The sequence below is a fragment of the Pantherophis guttatus genome, chromosome 2 (assembly GCF_059756535.1).
Source record: "Pantherophis guttatus breed Tessera chromosome 2, ASM5975653v1, whole genome shotgun sequence".
Lineage (NCBI taxonomy): Eukaryota > Metazoa > Chordata > Lepidosauria > Squamata > Colubridae > Pantherophis > Pantherophis guttatus.
In genome coordinates, this window is record NC_142064.1 from 219,097,173 (window position 1) to 219,119,987 (window position 22,815).

Consider the following 22,815-nt stretch of genomic DNA (forward strand, 5'->3'; position numbering starts at 1 on the left):
TGTTGTGTGTCTATCTTTTGTGAGACTGCTATGTATTGTGGCTAGCATTGTAAATTGGTGCCATATCAACTACTGTTGCCTGGATTTTTAATTTTATTCTGAAATCTCTTTTGGAGTTGGCAGATTATGACCAGAATTCTTGAACAGCAGATAAATATAGGGAAACCATCAGCAGGGAGTGCCTGGTTGCTGTCAGAAGGACAGTGTTGTAATGTTGCCAGTTCTTCTGATTTTTGCAATACTTTATCACCATGCGATTATTTTAAGAAAGTTTTCAGATACAGCGTTTTTCTAAAATTTTAGAGTACATATTTAAAAATGTTCATACACGCCAACAGAGGTTCTTTGAAATGCTCAGAAAACTATACATTTTCGGTGCTTTATTTCATGGAATTTGCTTTCCACACCTAAATACTCATATATTCGTTAGTTGCAGTGACTATGAACTAGCCAAATATACTGAAGAAAACTATTGCTATTTTGTGGAGATTTCAGATTACTGGTGATCTCACTTTAATATGGACTTCCTACTAGGCTTTCTTAAGCAGTTTACAGAATAATATTTTCAAGGTAGGGGTCTTCAATTGTTACAAATTTAAAGAGAGAATGGCCTTGAGAAAGACAGAAAGTAAAGTCTAGGAGGGAGAAAGTACTGAGTAAAATTTATGCATTTAATTGCAAATTGCAGTGTGTCTAGAACAGGGGTGGGCTTCAAAAATTTTAGCAAAGGGTTCTCTGCCCGGTTGCTGGGTGGGTATGGCCATGGTGGGTGTGGCCTAGTCAGCCTCCTGCACCACAGGGGGGCATTTTTCTTGCACCTCTCCGGGCTCCAGAGGCTTTCTTCGAGCCTCCGGGAGGGCAAAAACAGCCTCCCCAGGCTCCAGAGGCCCTCTGGAGGCCCATTTCCGGCCTTCCTGAACTTCCAGTAGGCCCATTTTTCACCCTCCCCGAGCCTCTGTGTGTGCCCTGCACTTACCTGCATCCAAAATGGGCCGCATGGAGACTCCTGGGAGGGGCAGTTAGGCAGGGCCAGTCAGGAGTAGGATTCGGGGGTTCTTTGAACTGCACAGAATCTCCCGAACCCCTGTGAACCCCCAGCAGCCCACCCATGGTCTAGAAGAAATGAGGAATAAAGTAAGGTAGCTGAAATGGTTCCTTGCCTCCTGCCTGATTTCTTTTAAGGGCTCTGCCTTTATAAACTGATTGAGCTGGCCAAAGCCTGATGGTATCAAGAAAGTAGATAATCAAATCTAAGTGAAACAGCAAAAGAAGTAAGAACAAAGGAGGAAGAAAAATGACCATGGGAAAGTACTTGAATAGTGTTAAAGGCACAGCAAGCAAGTCAAGGTACTGTTGAGTGTGGCTCCTCCTTGAAGATGTCAGACCTGATGAGTGGCCTAGATTTTGGCAAATTACAAGTGGTGCTATGTGGTAGCATATTGCAAGCATCTCCATTGCTAGCAAGATAGAGTGGTCTAGACAAGGACACTTACTGAGCAGACAAAGAATGCTGGCACTCAGATGCAAAGTTAAAGCATAAGCTACCACCATGATTCCTTAAAGACCCAAGGTCCTGGCAGCTTCAAGGAGTGGGCTTGAAGACCCAGAGACCAGTCCAGAGTAGCAAGGACCAAAGGGAGACAGCCAGAATCTGTACCACCCAACACAGGTTTTGGTGGATCCAGGTTAGTTGGGAAGACTATGAAAAACTAGATTAGTACCAGAAACTGGTAATAGAGTAAAAGATACAGTATCATACACTATATACGAAGAATAGAATACAGAGTAACATTAATGGTAGTGAATTGCAGGAAATAAGTTATAGTGAATAAGGAATACCTAAGCTAGAAATTTGTTGAACAGATGAGACTGAGATCTCTCTCTCTCTTTTTTTTTAAAAAACAGTAAACACACTGAAAGCTAAATATAGGAATCCTTTGTCCAAGTCATAGTGGTTATAATGCTAAACTCAAAACTCTGTGGAAAAATATTTCAGTGATCCATTTAATTTTTATTTTGATTATGGAATCATTGTTGCATTCTCCTTCTCCTTCTCCAAGTTCATAACTTGCACAGCCACGAAATTCCTCCTGTCATCTACCCTGCATCTCCTTTCATACATTTTTAACCCAGTAGTTCTGATTTTGCCCTCTGGGACAATCAAAACCAAATCCATTTCCTCTTTTGGGTGGCAACCCTTCAGATACTTAAAAAGTGTATGTAGATGTTTTCCCCTTAATCAACTTTTCTGTAAACTGAATGTATTAGTGCAACAATAATACAAAACAGCAAGGTGACAAGAGTTAGGTCTGTGATGGCGAACCTATGGCAAGCATGTCAGAGGTGGCACACAGAGCCCTCTTTGCTGGCACGTATGCTGTCGCCCCAGGTCAGATCTCCATGGAGTTTCTTTCGTGAGCTTCTGTTTCCCTGCAAACAATGAAACAGAAGCTCACAAAAGAAAAAGATCTTACTTCTTGCCATGCTGCCAATGTTAGGATCCCCCGCCTCCTGCTGGCCAGCTGGTCTTTGGGTCTCTGCTGCGCATGCACGCATGTCCATGCATGTCCATGCATGTGCATGTCTGCGGATGTGCGGACGCATGTTGATGCATGCGTGTCCACACCTGCATGCTCATATGTTGATGCATTCACACACACACACACATTTTAGTTTGGGCATGCGTGCACACGCAGTTTGGGCACTTGGTGTCTAAAAGGTTTGCCCTTACTGTCATAGGTTGTTGGGCTTATTTTCTCAACTGTAATGAAAAGGCAGGGAGAAGAACCATATAGATACAGGCTCCCTCCCCCCATACTACTATACAGTAGCCCCCAGTGAATTATTGCTTCATCATTCAAATAAAATAAATTACTGGCCCAAAAGATAGGTGTAACTATTGTTTATAAAGAATTTCCCTACTTCATATCATCAGATGGATTACAAACTGTTTTTTTTTGTCAAGAGATATTCTTTTATTCCGGGATAACTGATAGAAAAAGGTTATAACATCATGCTTGTTTTGTTGGCATATCCTGCTGAGCTATGGTTAAGTGTTTTAAATAAGCCTTGGTGGCTGACATTATACATAACTTTAGGCCATCAATCATGTTTATTAATAACATGCATTATCGCACACCATGGTAAGTCATAGTAAAATAAACCACCATATTTTTTTTTTTAGCACAGCATATGAATTTTGCTTGTGAGCTTACTTTGAAGTAAACACATGCAGGATTTCTTTCTTAAAGCAGCACATGATCAACACTTATTGCTGGGAGAATAAAGACAGAAGGGAACTGTTAGTAAAAAGTTGAAAGTGTATTAAAAAAAAGATGTGCTTCCCAAATAAAAATGACAGTTCAAAGCCCAACTTTAAAATCTGTATTTATACAGTCTTTCTTCCTCAAAACTGTCACTGACACATTTTTCACACCCTCCCCCATCTATTGGCATATTTTCACAGTGATTTCATTGGATGTCATTTCTGAAATGAGACCTTTCTCCTTCTGCAATTAATTTAATAAGAATACAGAAAGAATACTTTTTGAAATGTCAGATTGACTAAGAATCATTTTTGAAGCATTATGCCTATGGTTAATGAGAAGAAACGACTTGAGGACAATAAAGCGCAACATGCAAATTAAATGACTGAAAAGATTAATATCCAGAGTAGATATATGCACAGACTTGACTTAGAAAAACATTTCAGAATGGCAAACTGGAAAAACCTCAAGACATAGTCAACCTGAGCCTGTTTTACTTAGCAACCTTATTACACTGTGATGATAGATCTGCCAACGTTTATTCATTTGGACATGCAAACTTTTTAGGAAAGCAGAATCTTGTATTGCAACTTAAATTTTCCATGCTCTGCAAAACAAGACCGTACCTTTGGCTCCAAACCATACTCCCACTATAATGATTTGGTACTTTTCAAAGATCAGTGATTGTGCGCTATAGAGATGTGGTTGTTCTCAAATAACTTCTATTATGTTCAAGGGCAACTTGTAGGAAGTCAGAAGATACCTCAGTGATTTGTTTGTTATTCCAGAAAGGTTAATTTGATGCTTTGATTTGATATGTTTCAGCCTTTTATAATATCCAACCTGTCATTGCTCTAAGAAATAATATATGCTCTCTGCTAGAGGTCACCAAATCCTCTGTGTTAGCATAGTAAAAGGACTAGAAACCTAACATAGCTCTTTCTCACATTATTATAATTGTCTTAGTATTTCAACTTTCTTATTTATGGGGCTGCAACCGCCTGACTGACAGTCTTATTTTTCTTTCCTCAGACATTGCAAAAATCAGAACAGTTTGTCCAGGGTACAGATTCAATTACTTGTCTAACAAAAGAAGCCCTCAAATCAGTAACTAGCAAGGCATTATTCAGTTAACCTAACTGTATATCATAAGTTAGAATTTCTGAAATGGAGTAAATGGGCTCAATATATTATATTGGGTTTGTAGATGAAGGAACTATTGGCATAATTACATCTACAAAAGGCTACTCTAACATTTGGGATATACCTTATCAAAACTTATTGATGAGAATTAATGTATCTTGAAAGGCTTCTAACCCAAAATTTTGAGCTGTCTCTTGTACTTAAATTGGCCCAACAATTTTCAAAAAAGGTAAAAAAGAACTACATTAATACTATCCACATTCATTATAGTAAGTTTCTGGCCATTAGCTGGGTCATAATTGGCTCTGGATATTCTCCCTTACTTAATTTTTTAAAAATAATTTTATTAAATATTACAAATAGAAAGAATAAAAGCTAATATGGAAGACAGAAATATAAAAAAAGAAAAATGTATCTAAAAGGGAAAAAAAGTAACTTTCCTCTTCATTATGACATGTATAAACAATTTTAGTAATTTATCACCATCTTTTAAAATATAAATAAGCTCTCTTCATCCCATATCTCATCCCTTAACTAAAAACAACATCCAAAAGCCTAATCATTTAGTTCTTTATCAGAAAAAAATCCAGCAAGGTTACCAGATATAATTAATTATTTTAACCTTGCCCCCAAAAGCTAACCCTGTATTCTTTTTTCATATGTTTAATAATCTTTTGACCCCTTCAAATAAAGTTAAAGATCTCTTATTTATGTCTACTTAAAGAATCTTTCAAAACTTCAATAGACCTCATTTATATACCCAATGAAAGCAGCTGGAACTTCTTTCGGTTGCTTCAAAAATCCTTCATAATTTTAATATACCTCTTTTGTATATCCAGTAAGAAAAAGCTGTCCAAATCACAATAGCTGTATATTTCTTTTAAGCAATGAAGCATCAACTGCTTTCATTGTTATGTCCAGTACATTTTTTCCATATCCTTTGAATTATTTGTCACATTTAAATCCACATTCAAATTAATTTCAGACTTACCCCATATAGGTTCTTCTTCTTCAATAATTTCATTGACACACCATCTGTCTATCATATCAGATAATTCTGAAGACCAATCTTCAAAAATATCCATAAAAATTAGAGTAATTTGCTCCATCCTTTGTTAACAAGTCAAACTTAAATTGATTTCTCCTTTAAATGGGCTCTAAAAGAGCACTTTTGAGGCAACCCATGGCATCCTTTCATTAAATGTTTAGCTTAATGTAATTATCACTTACATGTTTGAGTTATTGTTATTCATGGCACTGGTGTGGAATCTTGAATCTACATGCTTTAATGTAAATATATAAATGAATGGTTTCATTGGGTATGAAATCACATTAGATGTAGAACTTAACAAACAAAAAGAATGTTCCTTTGTTAGCTCTGTGTATCCTGCAAAACTTGTTATTCACCTCACTGGCTATTAAAAATAGTTAAACTATATCTTCAGAACACACATTGTTACTGTGTTAGAATAGAACCAGAAAGAGCCAGGTTCAAGTCTAGCTTCAGTCATAGAGTCACTGGATAACTAGGGCCAATCTAATTCAGCCTAGCCTCCCACACAATTTAGGATGGTTGTTGAAAGAAAATAATATTAGAAAAGTAAGTTGATATCACTGTCTGCCAAACTAGTTTTTCAGGATGAACTAGTGTATTAAATAGTTTAATTAATATCTTCTAAATTTGACAAAGTAAGTTATAGTACTGAGTTACAAATGAAATAATTGTATTAGTACTATCAACGTGACCATGGTGATGATGATGATTTTTGCAATGCCTCAGTAAACAGTAAACAATACATTCTGTTTGTGGATAAAAAGTATATTTGCTTGAATTGTAAGTGTAATACAGTGTAACAATTTTTAATAACCTTCATTTGAATCTTGACTTCTCTTTGAGGCATTTCCCCTATATCTCCTACGAGTCTCCTTCTGAGAACTGGGTTCTGGATGGTGTACGTCAGCTTTGTTCAAACTTGGCAACTCTGAGATGTGTGGACTTCAACTCCCAGAATTTCCTAGTCAGCATGGCTGGCTGGGGAATTCTGGGAGTTAAAGTCCACACATCCTAAAATTGCCAAGTTTGAGAAACATTGGTGTAGATTATGGGGAAAGGGCTGGTAATGCAAGGGGGAACTGTTACAAAATGTCCTTGCTTATATGAAGAGAAGAAAAATGAGGATTGGAGCAGTCATAATTACAGCATTGTGGTTGTGTATGCCATATTTACCTAAATGAGGGGTGTCAAACTCAAGACCTGGGGGCCATATCTGGCCCATGGGGTGCTTAGATCTGGCCCACAGGGCTGCCCTGGAAACAGTGTAGGACTGGTGCCTCTGCCAGTGAAAACAGAGCTCGGGAGGGTCTCACACGGGTCCTCCTGAGCTCTGTTTTCACTTGCAGAGGGTTGCAGGAGGCCGTCGCAGCTGAAAAAGGAGCTCAGGAGCCTGTTTTCTCTGGCAGAGCACTCAGGCCACCACAGGTGCCCCTGACACCAGCCCCCCTGAGGTCAAACACAACCATGATGCAGCCCTCAATGAAATTGAGTTTGACCTAGATAAAACTAGTGTGTCCTTCAGAAGAAAACAGAAAGGGCTAGTGACCGAAACAGCAGTGATTCAATAGTATAAAGAGACTAGTATAAAGAGTATAAAGAGTGGCATAACTAAGCTCATTCTAAGCCATTTAAAACTCATGGAGAAGAGAGGGCTACATTGTTGATGAAAGGAATGCTTAAGGCAACACAAAGCACACAGACCAAGCATCCTGAAGCAGCACCATGTGTCATTGGCTGCTCTTCCAACCAAAAATGGGAAACTGTGTTATTGTTACTAAGGAGGGGATAGAAGAGAAGAGAAGTTGTGATAATAGCCAATAAGTCGTAGTTTGTACTCAGTGCAGTTGTCTATGGAGATTCTCAGTCAACCAGGTCATAGTTCTCCCAAGGGTGCTTTTTCAAGTGACAACTGAACTTTGTTTTTCTTTGAAAACATTTGGCTTCTCATTCAAGAAGCTTCTTGGATGAAAAGCAAAACATCTTCAAAGAAAAAGCATCTTTGGTACTCAGTTCAGGAATTCCTTTTTTCCAAAGCATCCCATTCTCTGGAAAGCCTTGTGTTTCCCTGAGAAGTCCAATGCAAAGTAGCCTGCAGTACTGCATTCTAACCACTGCACCACCAGTTTAATAAATAAATAAATAAATAAATGAACAAATGAACAAATAATACATACATACATACATACATACATACATGCATACATACAAACATACATACTACTATCATGGCAGCAATAAGCTATGAAGAATACATTCCCATTGTCCAGCTGTCAATTTCCATGTAGTAGGAACATAGCTCAAAATAATAAATGGGTCTGAAAATATTAAATTTGTTTTCAAAGTCAAATTAATATATATAATTACTTCTCAGAATACAATGTCTTCATTAATTTATAAAAAGTTTAATAAAGTGTTAAACTGGTTGCATCTTTAACAACATGATGATTTATTAATTCCTTTTCTGTATAAAAATAATGGATAGCCCACTTTTTTTTTGTGGTAGCCATAATCTGAGATCTAATAAGGGTTTTGACTTTGAGGTTAAAATGCTTTCCTATTGTTTACACAATATGGAGGTTTCCAGTTCCTTATTCCATTCAGTCTTTAAAATTTGCATATTAAATTGATGTATTGATAACAGATATTTATGAAGAATGATTATAGGCCATTTGGTCTCATAGGATATAATAGTACTTTTTAATACCTTAAGTGTCCCTGAGGCTATAAATGCCACTAGTACATTTATTGAGACATAAATAAATGTTGTAATTGTAAATACTGCCAGTGGGTGGCAATTGACAAATGGTATTTATCTTTTAACATAGGAAATAATAACAATCATTATTATTATCCACTAGTAATTGATCTAATATAAAAATATAGCATCCAACCAGCACTTCCTAAAGCCAATTATTTAAGTCAGTTTTGAAGTTTAGATCAACCCATAGCATCAATATAGTATGAGAAAAACAATGAAAACATATTTTTTCCAGAAAGAATATTCCACCATTTTCAACCTGCTATAATAGTAACAGGAAATCCAATTAATTAAAGGTGCTATATACAGATTTCCAAGAGGGCTCAGAAAGGAGAATGTCCATTAAGTGAAGACTTCCAGAATTTGGTGCTAGGCAGAAAGTATATGGTGCAATTCAATGTTTGGAAAACCAGAACCCCATCTTTAATTGACATCTGTATCTTTTTCAGAGATGTCTTCAGAATTGAAGAACCCCATAGAGATTTACAAAAAAAAAACCAAACCACTAAATTATTGAAAATGTTTTCTGGGTATGTGGATGTGGCAGAGGAGTAAAGAACTTGCCCCCCCCCCAGCAGCTGTGCTTGCCCTTCTTGGTATGGCAAATGAGGGTCTGTATGATCCTCTCAATCCAGGAATGAAACACAGTCATCCTAGATGTGGGAGACTTTGTTTCAGGCAGACAGGAAAAAGAAACATTTTAGGCAAAGCAGCTGAAAAGACAGGAGTGAAGAAGATCAAGAGTGGCTTATGTTAAGCAGGAAGAGGAGACAAGCAGTCAGTGATCCAGACATGGCTACGTGCAAACACCCAATCACCCACAGAGACTGGGCTGCTCTGGTATCAGGTGATTTGCCTGTATCCATCTCAAAACTGGTTCTCAACATTTGTGATTATGCCTAACTATGTGGAAAGGGTATATCTTTCAACTAATACTCCGAATGTTTTTATTTTCCACTCCCCCCCCCAGTCTAGATATAAAAGGCACACTGATATTCTGCTGCACTATCAAATTATATGTTACATTCCAACAAAAATGCAACCTTTATGGGTGAGAGTATAACTTTTTTTCACTTTGTGTGTGTGTGTATGTGTATGTGTGTGTGTACACATACACACAAAGGGTTTACAAGCAGTAGTAGTCCAGGGTATCTTTAACTGTAGCCTTACATAGTTGTAACTACATCATTGTTATTTTTAACCATAAATATCTACATAGTTATAAAAATGCACCCAGTTTTAAAATAACTTGAAACAGCAGTAGGTCTGTGTTGTGGCTCATGGCTTCGGTTCATTTGACCTTTCAAATTCCACTCGATTCTCCCACAATGAGAAAATTATCTACTTACTTGAATGCATTATTAAAATAGTTGTTAAATTTCCACAGAATAGGAATTATGGACAGGAAACAACAGTCTCTAAGAAATCCAAGAAACACCAGTATAGATGTTACATTGCTAACACTTGCATATTGTGCAACTGGTGTGCAAAAAAGATACATTACAGTAGTATATTATGGATCTCCTGTGGCAAAAACCCAAAGGTGCTGCTTTTTCTTTTTCTCAAGAGGCAACTGGATTTTCTGATTTTTCTTTGAAGACGTTTTGCTTCTCATCCAAGAAGCTTCTTCAGCTGCTTTTTCCTTTTCCTGTGAGAAAAGTGCTCTTACATCTAAGGGGAAGAATTCCCACACTGTTTCATCCAGAAGTTACAATTCTGGAAATTCACAAGCAGGATGGAGGCAAGTCCTTGGTATTATTTTCCAAGCATTTGGAGATAGTCGGGTCCCTATAGTGGACTGGAGGCTCATTAATTTAGCTTTTTGGCATCAGAGCGCCCAGGGTCGGGTCAATTTGCATGTCGAAGTAATTTGCATCTCCGTGGGCGGGGCTTCGCGGCAGCCTTGAAAGTCTCTTCTTCCGAAGCATTTTAAAGCGGCGTCGGGAACGAAGGGGTTAAGGCCGCGACGCGCACTTTTCTATTTGCGGGGTCGGGTTGGGAGTTCGCGGCGAGGCTGCCCGTCGCACGCAGTCTTTCCCCTCGGCCGTGCTCGCCTGGCCAGCCTCATCGCGCTCCTCCTTCTCCTCCTCCTCCTCCTCCCCGAGCAGCAGGTGGCGGCGGCGGCGGCGGCGGCGGCGACGGCAGCGGCAGGCGCAAGAGAGTTAACCCCGTGGCCGCGACTGTGAGGGGAGCAGCTAGGCAGCGGCTGCGGGAAGAGAAGAGGCAGCAGCCGGGGACGGAGGGTGCAAGCTGTGGCGGCGGCGGCGGCAGCGGCGGGCAGTGGGTTGCTAGGGATGGAGGGCGCCCGTGTCACCCGGATGTGAGTGTCATGTTGGCCCCAACTCGAAGAGGTTCGCAGGCGGCGGCGGCGGTGGCAGAGGGGAAGACCCAGCGGCGGCGGCGGCGGTGGTAGACCCAGCGATCCCCAGCCTTCGCCTCTTGCCAGCCCGCACCACCATCATGAGGAGGACCGCCGGATAGCGGGCGACCCCAGGTCAGGGAAAGGGCTGAGGCGAAGATAGGGGGACCATCCTCGCCCAACCCCGCTTCGGAACAGCAGAGGAAGGAGCGCGCCCGCGCCTCGGGGCTCCCCGAGAAAGTGACCATGCTGCCCCAACAGCTGCTGCAGCAGCAGCAATTCCCTGAAGGTAAGAGAAGCTGCCGGACCCGAGCGCTCGCTCGCTCGCTCGCTCCCTCCGCGGGAAAGCAACGAAACGCCGCCGCCGCCGTGCCGGGATTAAGTGGCGGCGGCGGCTTGGGGAAAACCGGGAGTTGCAGTGGATTAAAGAAGGGGGTCGCGGGGAGGATTAAAAGCAGAGGAAGGAAGCCAAGGGATCGAGGGAGGAGGTCAGGGGTTACGGCAAGCTTCCGAGGCGAAAGCTGGGCGCGCCACAAGCGACGCTGCCCTCACAACCCGCCGCCTTCGCCTCCGAGCGCCTCGCACTGATTTGGCACGTCCGCCCCTCCCCCCCCTTTTTTTTTTGCCTCAAGGCTGCGCTGAGGATGGGAGGGCGAGGGAGGACAATCTCCCTCGGCGTTTGGTGGCGGCGGCGGCGGCCCCCGGGTCACGCTACAACATGTCTATTGTCGAGAGCGCTCGGGATGACCGGAGAGGTTCGGCGAGGTGATCTTAAGGAAAGCCAGCGCTGCCTTCCCTCCTGCCTTGTCTCCCGCTTGCCAAAGCGTCAAGGGAGAGGAGGCGCACGGGGCTCGTGTGTATTCCTCCCTTTGGCAAACAGACTCCGGGAGACACTGCTGCTGCTGCTGCCGCCGCCGCCGCCGCCTCGCCTCCCTCCCCGGCTTCCCGGAGCTGCGTGGAAATGATTCATCCTGCTTGAATTGACAGGCGCTTTGAGAAAGTGCGCGCGCGCGTGTGGCCAGAGGGCAAAAGAAAAAAAAAAAAAAAGATTGACTCCCTCGGGAGCCCACCTGCTTCACTTTCAGAGGTGCCTTGCAAAGGCGAATGGGCGGAGGGGGGGTGGGGTGTCTGCTGCCTTCTTCCCTGGCATCCTGGCCCAGAAGTAGCCAAATAAACAAACAAAATACATAAATGGAAAGTGGGGGTGGGAGGGTGGAAGAAATGATGAAACGATTTCAGGAGAAACCATTGTCGGGTGGATCTGACCGCCTTTGCTCTCCTATGGAGTGATTACAGGCCAGGAGGGCGCTCTGCTCCTTGAATAACCTGGTCTTGTTGCAGCCCTGTCTGCTCTCCACCCCCCTGGGTTGCTCTCAAGAGATCCCTGAGCGAGATTCATGATAGTTTCTTGGTCAGTAAAAGATGCCCTCTACTTCCGAGAGCTACCTTTACTCGGCTGCACATTAAGGGAGCCATCTTAAACATTCCCCCCCTCCACACTCCGTTCTTCACCTCTCTCTGGATGTGTGCATACTTCCATATAGCTCTGGAGGGGTGGAAAGGGGAGGAACATCACCAAAAAATAATACATGGTTATTATCACTATAATATGGAAAGGAGTGCAGAACTCCCTCTCTTTTGTTTTTATTATTGCACTAATAGAAAGGGAAGTGATATTTGTAAAGGAAAGCCCTTTCTATTTCTGTATGGTGTCTAATTTTCATTGGTCACCATTTGGACATAATTTCTGACAGAGGATCAAATTTGTTGTATGTCTTTCCATCAGTTTTCTCCACATGAAACCTGAAATTTAGAGCTTGTTTAGACGGTCTTCTTGTCCATTGGTGGTTTCATATATATATGAAACCCTATGTGTATGTATGTATATATATATATATATATATATATATATATATATATATATATATATACACACACACACATACATACACATACATACACATACATACACATACATATATACATATAGTGTTTTTCTATCGAGACACCTCCCTTTATTCCTTTATTACTTTATCAATGAAATATAAATTCTATCTATCTATCTATCTATCTATCTATCTATCTATCTATCTATCTATATCTATATCTATATCTATATCTATATCTATAAAGTACGAAAGCTCCCTTACATAGTTTGCCGTTTCTCCTTTGTAACTTTGAGAATTTATAATTATGTCAGTTTCATTGCTCATTTCATTATGATTGGGTTTTTTTAGTATTTTACGTAGGATTTTTTGGAGTTAGGTAGCACTTGCAGAAGTATATAAGTATATAAGTAGAAGTATATAAGTGAAATGCCACAGAAAAGCCAAATTAAGACAGTGACTCAAGACGTTGTGGTTCGGCCATGACAACTTTTGTATGATGTGTTTATTACTCTATTTTAGTCTACATATCTCTATATTCATTTACTATGTTTAAATGTATTTTTAATTTTGTAAATATCTCTGGAAATGCTTTGGGTGAGATGCAGCATATAATTGGTAAAAAAATTTTAAAAGATGATATTAGTAAACTATTAATAAGCTCAACCATAGAGATGAAATGAACAATCTCACTTTCAACATGGTCCTTAATTGTAGTACAATACAGGTACTACTCATTTACAACTGTTAACAGTGATGGAAAAATAACTTTATGACCAGTCCTCGCATTTATGACCTTTGCATTTCTGTAAAGAAAAGTTGAAGATCATAAGCACAGTCACAGTTCTACTAGAGACCACTTCACTTAATGACTTAATGACTAAGTTACTGGTCCCAAATGTTGTTGCTAAACCAAGACTAGTTGTAAGCTTCTATATGGTTCTATACTCTGCATTAAAGCTTTGAAAGTCTTCCTTCTACATTTTTCTTATCTTAGCTCAGAGTTTTTATCTGGTTATTACTAACTTCAAAATGTATCTAACAGTTCAAGAATTAGTTTACTGTAACTGTTTCTATAGTGCTTTGACTAGGTAGATCAAGGCACAGTAAAAAGAAGTTCTCCACAATTACTATTGCAGACTCTTAAGTCCAGAAAATATGCACAAGAATTCAAAACACAGAAAAGTATTTTGTGGATGTACTTCAAACCACAGGCCACAAGTGGAGGCATAACATGGATTACATATTCAAAGAATTAATCACATAGAAAACATTTACAGATTTTATTCACAAGGCTCAGGATGTTTTTTTTTAATTTCTTTTTTTTTAAATATTTTTTTTACTTCATCAGCTTTTAACTGCTTTTGTCCTGGTTGTAATTTGGCTAGAAATGAATGTGGAATAAGACAACCCTGTCTTAACCCAGACAGTGCTTTGGCCATAGTGATGGCTTATATTTGATCTGGACTGTTTGTTACTACAGCTTCTGATTGATGGGTCCCCTTTTGCCTGTGACCAGCCCCACCACTGCCATGTAAAAAAACCCTCACACATTCCAGTGATAGAGAAGTACTCTGAGGATGGGCTCCAGAACAAGTCTGAAAGCTCAGGAGACTAAAACCTCTTAGATTGGATCCTAAAAGATTGGATCCAGATTGGATCCTAAAAAAATAAGTTTTATCATTTTCTTGTCACTAGTTGGATAGAAGGGGAAAGTGGCAGAAATTCACCTATTTTAAAAACAAACAAAAAGTAGTTTAAACTTGCTCTATTCCATTGATAAATGGAAGGGAGGGAGGGAGGGAGGAGCAAGTCCAGCGTTTCAGCCTTTCACCTGTGAACTTGTTAAAGAAAATGACAATGTGAGCAACAAAAACAGTGATTAAGAGTACTTCCTCACCAGGGGCCACAACAGCTGGTTGGAGAAGAAGGGTCTTGCTTTTTAAAGCATGCAAACCAGGTAGCATGGACTGAACCAGGGGTGAACTTCAAAATTTTAGCAAGGGGTTCTCTGGGTTGCTGGGTGGGTGTGGCCATGGTGGGCGTGGCCTAGTCAGCCTCCTGCATCACAGGAGGCTGCCCCCCCCTCCCAGGCTCCAGAGGCTTTCTGGCCTTCCTGAACTTCCGGTAGGCCCGTTTTTCACCCTCCCCAAGCTTCCACATGCACCCTGCACGTAACTGCATCCAAAACAGGCTGTGTGTGGATTCCTGGGAGGGGTGGGGCGGGGCCAGCCAGGAGTGGGATTTGGGGGTTCTCCAAACTGCACAGAATCTTAGCTAGAGGTTCTCCTGAAGCCCTGCAAACCCCCAGCAGCCCATCCCTGGACTGAACCAATGCAGATGTAAAGCAGTTTTTGACACAAATACTTCATGGCTGGAAGTTGCATTGAATAGGGGCAGATTGAGGATGACTCACTCTCTGGAAATGGTGGGTGGGTTGTGCTCACATTGGAGTGAACTGGACATATGATTTGTCCAGAGATTGACTCACTTTCAAATATACAGCAGCAACCTTGTTTACACAGCAACACCAAACATCTTCACTACACACACATGGAAGAACAGCTCTTTCCCCATCTGTGAGAAAATTCTGTCTTTCTATCCATCTCTCAGCTGAAAATACTCAATCTGGCATTAGTCATTAAAGTGGGGAGAGGTGCCACCAATGATAGTGGTTTGAGTGTTGAACTACAAACAGGGTGACACAGGCTCAGATCTGCACATATTTGGTACCTTTCAATATTTTTATGAATATAAAATAGAGCAGGAAAATAACTTGATTTATTAATTTTATCTTTAGGACCAGCCAATTGTCTAGAGATTCAGTAATACAGGATGTTTTACACTTCTGGAGAAGAATAAGATAACAACGTAATGAATAAAAATCATTTGTTCTTAGACTCAGGGTTGTTCAAAACAAGAATTTTAAAACTTCATATAACCCCCCTGCCCTCCCCAAATTAATGTTCCTAACTTTGGTCTTTCATTCACTCTTAAATCGTGTTTGGATGGAATCTTTTTCCAGACTCCACTACATTCAGAGTATTAATCTTAAAAATCAAGTATCACTAAGGAGGGAGGGAAGAGAAAGAAACAGATTCCTCCTTCCTTCCTTCCTTCCTTCCTTCCTTCCTTCCTTCCTTCCTTCCTTCCTTCCTTCCTTCCTTCCTTTTTACATGTCTTGTTACATACACAATAGAGTTCAGAAGACTCCTGGAAGATCATACATGAGCACTGCAATTAGGTCCATCACTATCATTGCTGCCAAGATTTTCTGCTAACTCACAATTTGTTAGTGTAAACTCTGATCCAGGAATTTTGATGGCCCCAAACTGGAAGCCATACAGGTAGTCCTCAACTTACAACAGTTCATTTAGTGACTGTTCAAAGTTACAATGGCACTGAAAAAAATTGACTCATGACTGTTTTTCACATTATGACTGTTGCAGCAACCCACGTGGTCATGTGATCAAAATTCAGATGCTTGACAACTGATTTATATTTATGACAGTTGCATTGTCCAGGGGTCATGTGATCACCTTTTGCAATCTTCTGACAAGCAAAATCAATGAGAGAAACCAGACTCATTTAACAACTCTGTTACTAATTTAACAACTGCAGTCATCCACTTGACAACTGAAGCAAGAAAGGTTGTAAAATGGGGCAAAATTCACTTAACAACTGTCTCACTTAGCAAGAGAAATTTTGGGCTCAGTTGTGGTCGTAAGTTGAGGACTACCTGTGTTTTGTTTTTGGCTTCTAAGTCTGATTTGTTAGAAGAGAAATGAGGCAATTCCTGGATCACATGTAACACACTGTGCTAACAAAGTGCAGAAATAGCTTCTTTGGTTTCTTTAGTTGCTTAACTAGCAGGAACAGCCAAGTGGGAGCTCCTTTATGATTTCATAATTCTTTGAAGGTGCCTTTGTTTTCTGCCCTGTGGTTGCCATTTTATTATAAATAGAGCAGGAAAGTGAATTATCGTACACAGGACAGTACTGCAGTGTGGATGAAATCTGTATTCCATCTCATAGTTGTATTTTCAACATCCCCCATCTGTGTTAATAACTGGCATTTTGCAATTTATGGTCACAGATTTACAAACTTAGTCACCTCAATTATTGTTTCCCCTATGTTGTTGATTCTTCTTTCACTTCGTTTTGAGTTTACCTTTCCTAAAGCCAAACTTCAAAATGCAATTTGAAGGGACAAACTCCTATCCCTTTCCTAAAGTTGAGACTTAGCGCGACTATGTCAGATTCTGAATTCACGTTGCATTTTGGAGGCCAGAGAAAAGACATTTAAAAAAAAAAAGAAGCAACTAGAAACAATGCCAACCAAAGCGCATGGATTCAGACTTCTCATATTTGATATATGTAGTGGGTAAGCAAGATTAGTGAATTCAGATTTCAGTGGTGGGAGGAATAGCTTAATTGAAATCAGTGGAATAAGTTGTTCACTATTAACCGTCTTAGTTTCTATGGAAGTACCATTTCATAATCAAATATATTAAAGAATATTGCAGACCATGTTTCTAACAGAATATTTTTTGTTGGCTATTTCATTTGAGTTTCCATAGTAATAGATATATTACACATCGGAGAATATCTAATGCTTGCTCATATATTCAGAGGAAGAGAAGATCCCTTTAATGAGATGTTTTTTTAAAAAATCCCTGTTCTGAGCAGAGTGGGCTGGACTGGCTTTTTGATTCTAAAACAATGAATACTTAACACTCCAAAGAAGAAAGAAATTGGAATGTTTTCCTCCTTGCTTTTTAAAATAGATGATGTTCAGCTTCTTAAAGAGGTATCTAAATGGGAAATTTCTTAGCTTTGCAAAGCATTTGATACAGATGCCTGTGATGCTTTTTCCTCCATCTTTTAATTTCAGCAGAAAGGGTCTGTTGATTTTTGTTCTTTTTTTTAAAGAAAAGGCCTCAAATTTTACCAAAACCTAAGTCTTTTCAAGAAGTTTGAAAGAACTGGATTATTTCAGAAAAACACAAATTAATTTTCTTCTTCTCTTTTGTTTTTCCACAGAAGCAAGCTATGCAAATAGCACCAGAATTCCTCTTCCTGGTGACAGCCCAGCACTCCAGCCGAACAATTCAGCACCTACCAAGCAAACGGTGCTATCTTGGCAAGCTGCAATTGATGCTGCTAGACAAGCTAAGGCTGCCCAAGGCATGAGCACCACCCCAGGTCAACCTGTAGGATCTCTGTCCCAAAGAAAGCGTCAGCAATATGCCAAGAGCAAAAAACAGGGTAATACATCTAATAGTCGGCCAGCCCGTGCTCTTTTCTGTCTATCCCTCAATAACCCACTCCGAAGAGCCTGCATTAGTATAGTAGAATGGAAGTATCCTTTCACTGGAATTTAGTTCTATCTCCTGTTCTCTGCGGACATGAAGATCATATCAGAAAGGCATACTTGGGCTCACTCTCTAGAATAGAAGGAATTCAGTACTTTTTAACGGTCGTTTAGGGCAATGTCAACCTGAGCAAAGTGCAAGTTATGATGAATAAATTGTGGTTGAAAGAAAGTCTGTTTTTTCCTTCCTTCTTGAAGATATGGGCAGGATGTTGATGAGTTCATATACTTTAGATATTTCTTTCCCAAGGCTGAGACTGGATCTGGGATCTTTTAAGGGAGATAATATGCTTGGTGATTAGGGTCTTCCTCAGTGAGGAGGTAGGGTTATAGCCAGTGGTGGGATTCAAATAATTTAACAACCGGTTCTCTGCCCTAATGATTTCTTCCAACAACCAGTTTGCCAAACTGCTCAGAAAGTTAACAACCGGTTCTCCTGAAGTGGTGTGAACTGGCTGAATCTTGCCGCTGGTTATAGCCATGAAGATGAGTGGGGTGGGAAGGTACATTTCCTATTGAAAGAACCATTGCTTTTTGACAATACAGGACATTTTTGAATTTGCCACTTTTACAGGACAACGGGACTGAGCAAGTGATAGCTGTGTAGCTTCAGCCACGTCTGATTGAAACTGATTTATTGGATCCATTTTAGTTGGATTTAGTTGGATTTCAGGCCCAAGTAGATCACAGGGACAGTGTAGTCACCTTTATGGACAATGTGTTGAGAGAGCGTGACGAGGGTAATATTTCTTTTCTTCTCATCCTGGATACTTTGGCAGCTTTTCATACTGTTGACTGTGGTATCCTTGACTGCTTTTGGGAAGTGATGGTATTATTGTACAGTTTTTATTCTGTCCCTCATGATTTTTAACATACTGCTAGGCGTGATTGCAAGAAAGTGTAGGGCTGGGTGTCATGCAGGATACCTGTTTCCATTTTCCCTTTTTTTATCTTAGCTGCACTAGGTGGTGTTTCCTCTCCTTGAAGAAATAATATGCTATTTGAAGTGCTGATTTTCCTTGGCACAGTATGACAGCATCTTTTGCCAAACTGAAATCATATTGTCCTTAAAGGGTTTATTGCAGGTACTGACTGGTCAGCCTTGACTAGGAAAAGCTTTCTCAGTAATAGAACCATCAGTATGGTGTTCAAATGAAGTCTAGATTCCTCCATATATGCTTTCTTTTAAGAGTCTAAAAACTTTTTTCCCACTCATTCTTCCTTTTCTAGTAGTTTTTTTAAAAAAAATATGGCTGATTTTTTTTTTTGATATTTTTACATTTTACATTAAACACTGGTTTGTTGGGTGTTGTAATATGTAGCTTTTATATTCTATTGTGAAGCTTTTGAAAATATTTAATTAATTTTGGATTTCTTAAGCGTTGTTTCAATCTTTATTGTTTGCTGCCATAGTAGACTTGCTGGAATGTGTGGGTTATAAATATGATAAATTATCCTTCCCTTCTTAATTAAGTTCAGCTCAATATGAGCCATTCCAAGCTAATATTTCTTATGTCCAATGAACTGGCAGTAACTCCCATTAAATAAGTGGTAATTACTTCTTAGAAGAAGTGTAAATAATACAATTTGTGCTTCTAATTTCATTTAAATTAATGCATACATTCAGTCAGTGTTGAGTTTTCAGTGGAATTTTGTGCATCTTTCGTAAAATAACAGTAACTTTTTGTTATTTAAGTGACATAGCTTTTTCTTAGATTGTTCTCCCCTAAAAACTATCACTTTGTGCATATGTAAAATTGATGTACACAAATTGGATTCGATACAAAAATTCTATAGAAGAAGGAGCATTTCCATCAGTGGAATGGAGCCTTTGGATTTAACCCAATGTACTTTATATTATAGTTGGATATTGTTTCTACTGAGACAGCATTTACTGGGCATATTTTTGGGCAATTAACATTTATTTATTTACGTCATTGTATGCTGCCCAATACCATAGATTTTAGGAGGCTAATAATTTGGTCATAAAATGAATCATCTTCCCAAAAGAAACCCTCCCCTACACAAAATATACTCCTCAATATTTGGCAATTAGAATGAAAATCAGGAAATCCATATAATTTGCTACCTCTATGCTCTCTAGATTGCAAGGCTACCAGTGAATGGCTACCAGGATTATCTCAGATTGCATGAAGGTTTCTTAAAGTGATAGGAACACCCTCACTCAAAGAAGTATTGATTACTGCTCAAATCCAACTTCTTGCCACTTCATGGGAAATATTAACCAACCATGAAGAGCAGTAATCAAAATAAGAATTGATGGTAGTAATACTATAGAAAGCCCTGTCAGCTTCCTCAAGATTGGCAGGCTCAAATAATTCCAGATGGCTTCCCAGGATGAAGACACAGTCATTTCTATTGTCATTATCTAGATGGAGTCCATGTTCTCTTAAATCTGAGTGGCTTTATTGGACAAATGCCCCCAAATTCACTCAATATTTAATTAGAGATTGCAAATAGGGATGGAAGAGCAAACAATGTCATTGAATTGTGACATTATGGAAATGATCCAGTTTGTATAATTCATATTATTGGTTTTATGTCATAATCGCAATCTGTGTCATTTCCATGATGATGTCACAATGCACATGACATAATTTACTTGTCCATTCCTCTTTGCAATTTTTCCAAGTATTTGAAGGTCTAACTTTAAGAATTTGAAGTCAGGTAACAATATTCATAATGGAGTGCAGTCAGCCTCTAGTTATTTTGGTGTGATTTCTTGGGATAAAGTAATAACTAGAGGTGTTTTCAAGGAGGTGTGTGGAGAAGGATGCCAAATATCAACTACATATCTATTACATCATAGGCTCACTCTAATCATTTGTAAATGTGTTATGGCGTATGATGGGGGCTCAGTTTGCATCATGTTTGCATGATGACTTCTTGGTTATTGACAAAAATGCTGAATCCTGCAGGTGCCCCTGATAGTAACTGATGTACCTTTGCATCTACTACGCTTATTCTCAGTAATGTAAAAGGTCCATAGTTTGATTTAGTATTTGGTCAAAAATGAGTATGGGATAATGATTAGATTGTTGAACTAGGGCCAAGGAGATCCATGTTGAAGTCTACCCTGATGAGTGTGCTTTGGGTTCTTTATTCTTTCTCAGCCAAATCTACCTCATAGATTAGCTGTTGAGAGGGTGAAATGAAAGAATAGAACACAATTTCACTGTTACTGGAAGCAACCTGATGTCTGATGATTCTAAAGCATTGTCCTGTTGACTGAATCTTTGGTAGCCTGGAAAAGAGAGATTCTTGCTTTGTACTACATCTTTCCTGCTTCTTCTTTGATGGGAACTATGGGCACTTAAATCCAATAAATGTGTAGGTAACTAGGCAGGAATATAGACAACTCTGGCATGTTACTTGTATTCAAGTTCCTTTAGTACTAGTGATAACAATGGATGGACACGAAGTAGCAAAATTATTTGAAAGCATTTTATAATGGTTAAGCATTATTGATTTTATATACATATACAACTTAGATTATTTTTTAATAACTCTACTATGAAAAAATGTAATGTGAAGTAATAAGACACTGAAAGGCCCTAAGTGCTCAAAGACAATCCGACATGGGAACATAATTGCCTGTGGAAGATAGCTGTCACTTTCATCAATCACAAAACCAAACCAAATGACAGGAGCATGCCGATTTAACTTCAGAAAGACATTTCTTGTATATAATGCAAAATTAACACAAAATAGTACTATGACAAAGATTTATATGTCTTACAACTGAATGTTCCTTAACAAGATCTTTAAGACCGTTTGACATATTTATATTACTGGCTATTTTTGCCAATTGTGTGGCCTTAGCTGTTTACATCCCATTTCCAGAAGATGATTCTAATTCAACAAACCATGATTTGGTAAGTAGCATTTTTACCTTTATCTTTAAACTGTCTTTTAAATATTTAAAATGTTTTTTGAATTTGCTCAGGTGGCCCTTAAAAGTTAAAAAGGATTGTTTATTTAGTTAGGTGAAAAAAGTGAATCAACATTTAAACATTAAATATATTACTTTGATTGTAAGGTCTGATAGTCATATTCTGGTTTCTGAAACAATAAGATGCATTAGCAGGAAAATGGTAATTGGATTTATAGGTGGCTGCTGTTTAATCTTACATGCTGTTTGCTGTGTCAGTGCTCTCTGTTCTTTTACATCTGGCTGTCACATGAACTTTTGTTTCTCTATTCATTTCATTTTGATTGCTTCCTTGCTATCAATAGAAAATATTGAACATATTTTCAAGGCAGGAATAATATTCCAGAAAATAACTTACATATATAATTGCCTTCCTAACCAGATAATCAGATGTCGGTTACATTTGGAAGAATGCTGTTCCTTTAAAGGAAGTGTGTTAGCAGGAAGATATTCATATAAGTAGATGCATGTTAAAATTATAGACTTGGCTTTTGTTAGCAGAAAGTGTTTTCCAATCATGGAAGAATGGTTTCTCATTTAACAGAGAAGGCTTGAAAGAAAAACATTTTTCCAGAGATTGCATCAGTTTTGTGTACATTCATAATATTTTTGTTGAAATAAAATTAAGATAAACTAAGGAAAATATTAAAAATAAAAAAAAAATAAGTGCAAAAAAAAGAAAGAAAAAAAGGCAAGGGAAAAGGAAAAAAGGAAAATAAATAGAAGACAAACAACAGCATGCATATAAATTCACTCTAGAAGAATTTAAGTATATTTGGGAACAATGTACATTGAGCGTATTGTCTGAGGCAATAAAAACGGGCTTAAAAAGAAGAGATAGAAGACAATGTAACGGAAAAACAGGCTGTTATAGACATAGATTTAAAATTGATAGGATACAAGGATGATATTGACAAAAGATTATATAGAACAGGACTTACAAATGAAACAGGATGAAAATTTAATAGTTAAAAGGGATACACAAATAATAAATCAGAAGAGTGACTTGGATACATGGATTTTA

The 22,815-nt window shown here is 39.0% G+C and overlaps 1 protein-coding gene across 19 annotated transcripts in view; it reads left to right on the top strand.

Annotated features, from left to right (window-relative positions):
• Positions 1-10,134: 10,134 nt before the first annotated feature.
• The window catches only part of CACNA1D (calcium voltage-gated channel subunit alpha1 D), a 240,478-nt gene continuing 227,797 nt past the window's right edge, over positions 10,135-22,815 (top strand). For 14 of the 19 annotated variants that reach the window (XM_087887838.1, XM_087887840.1, XM_087887842.1 and 11 more), the window contains exons 1-3: positions 10,135-10,869; positions 17,509-17,827; positions 21,630-21,735. In XM_087887838.1, coding sequence (XP_087743964.1) covers positions 10,827-10,869; positions 17,509-17,827; positions 21,630-21,735 — 468 coding nt within the window. In that variant the 5' untranslated portion in view covers positions 10,135-10,826. The remainder of the gene's footprint in view (positions 10,870-17,508; positions 17,828-21,629; positions 21,736-22,815) is intronic. The other 5 variants (XM_034437079.3, XM_087887839.1, XM_034437051.3 and 2 more) reach the window with 1 other exon arrangement.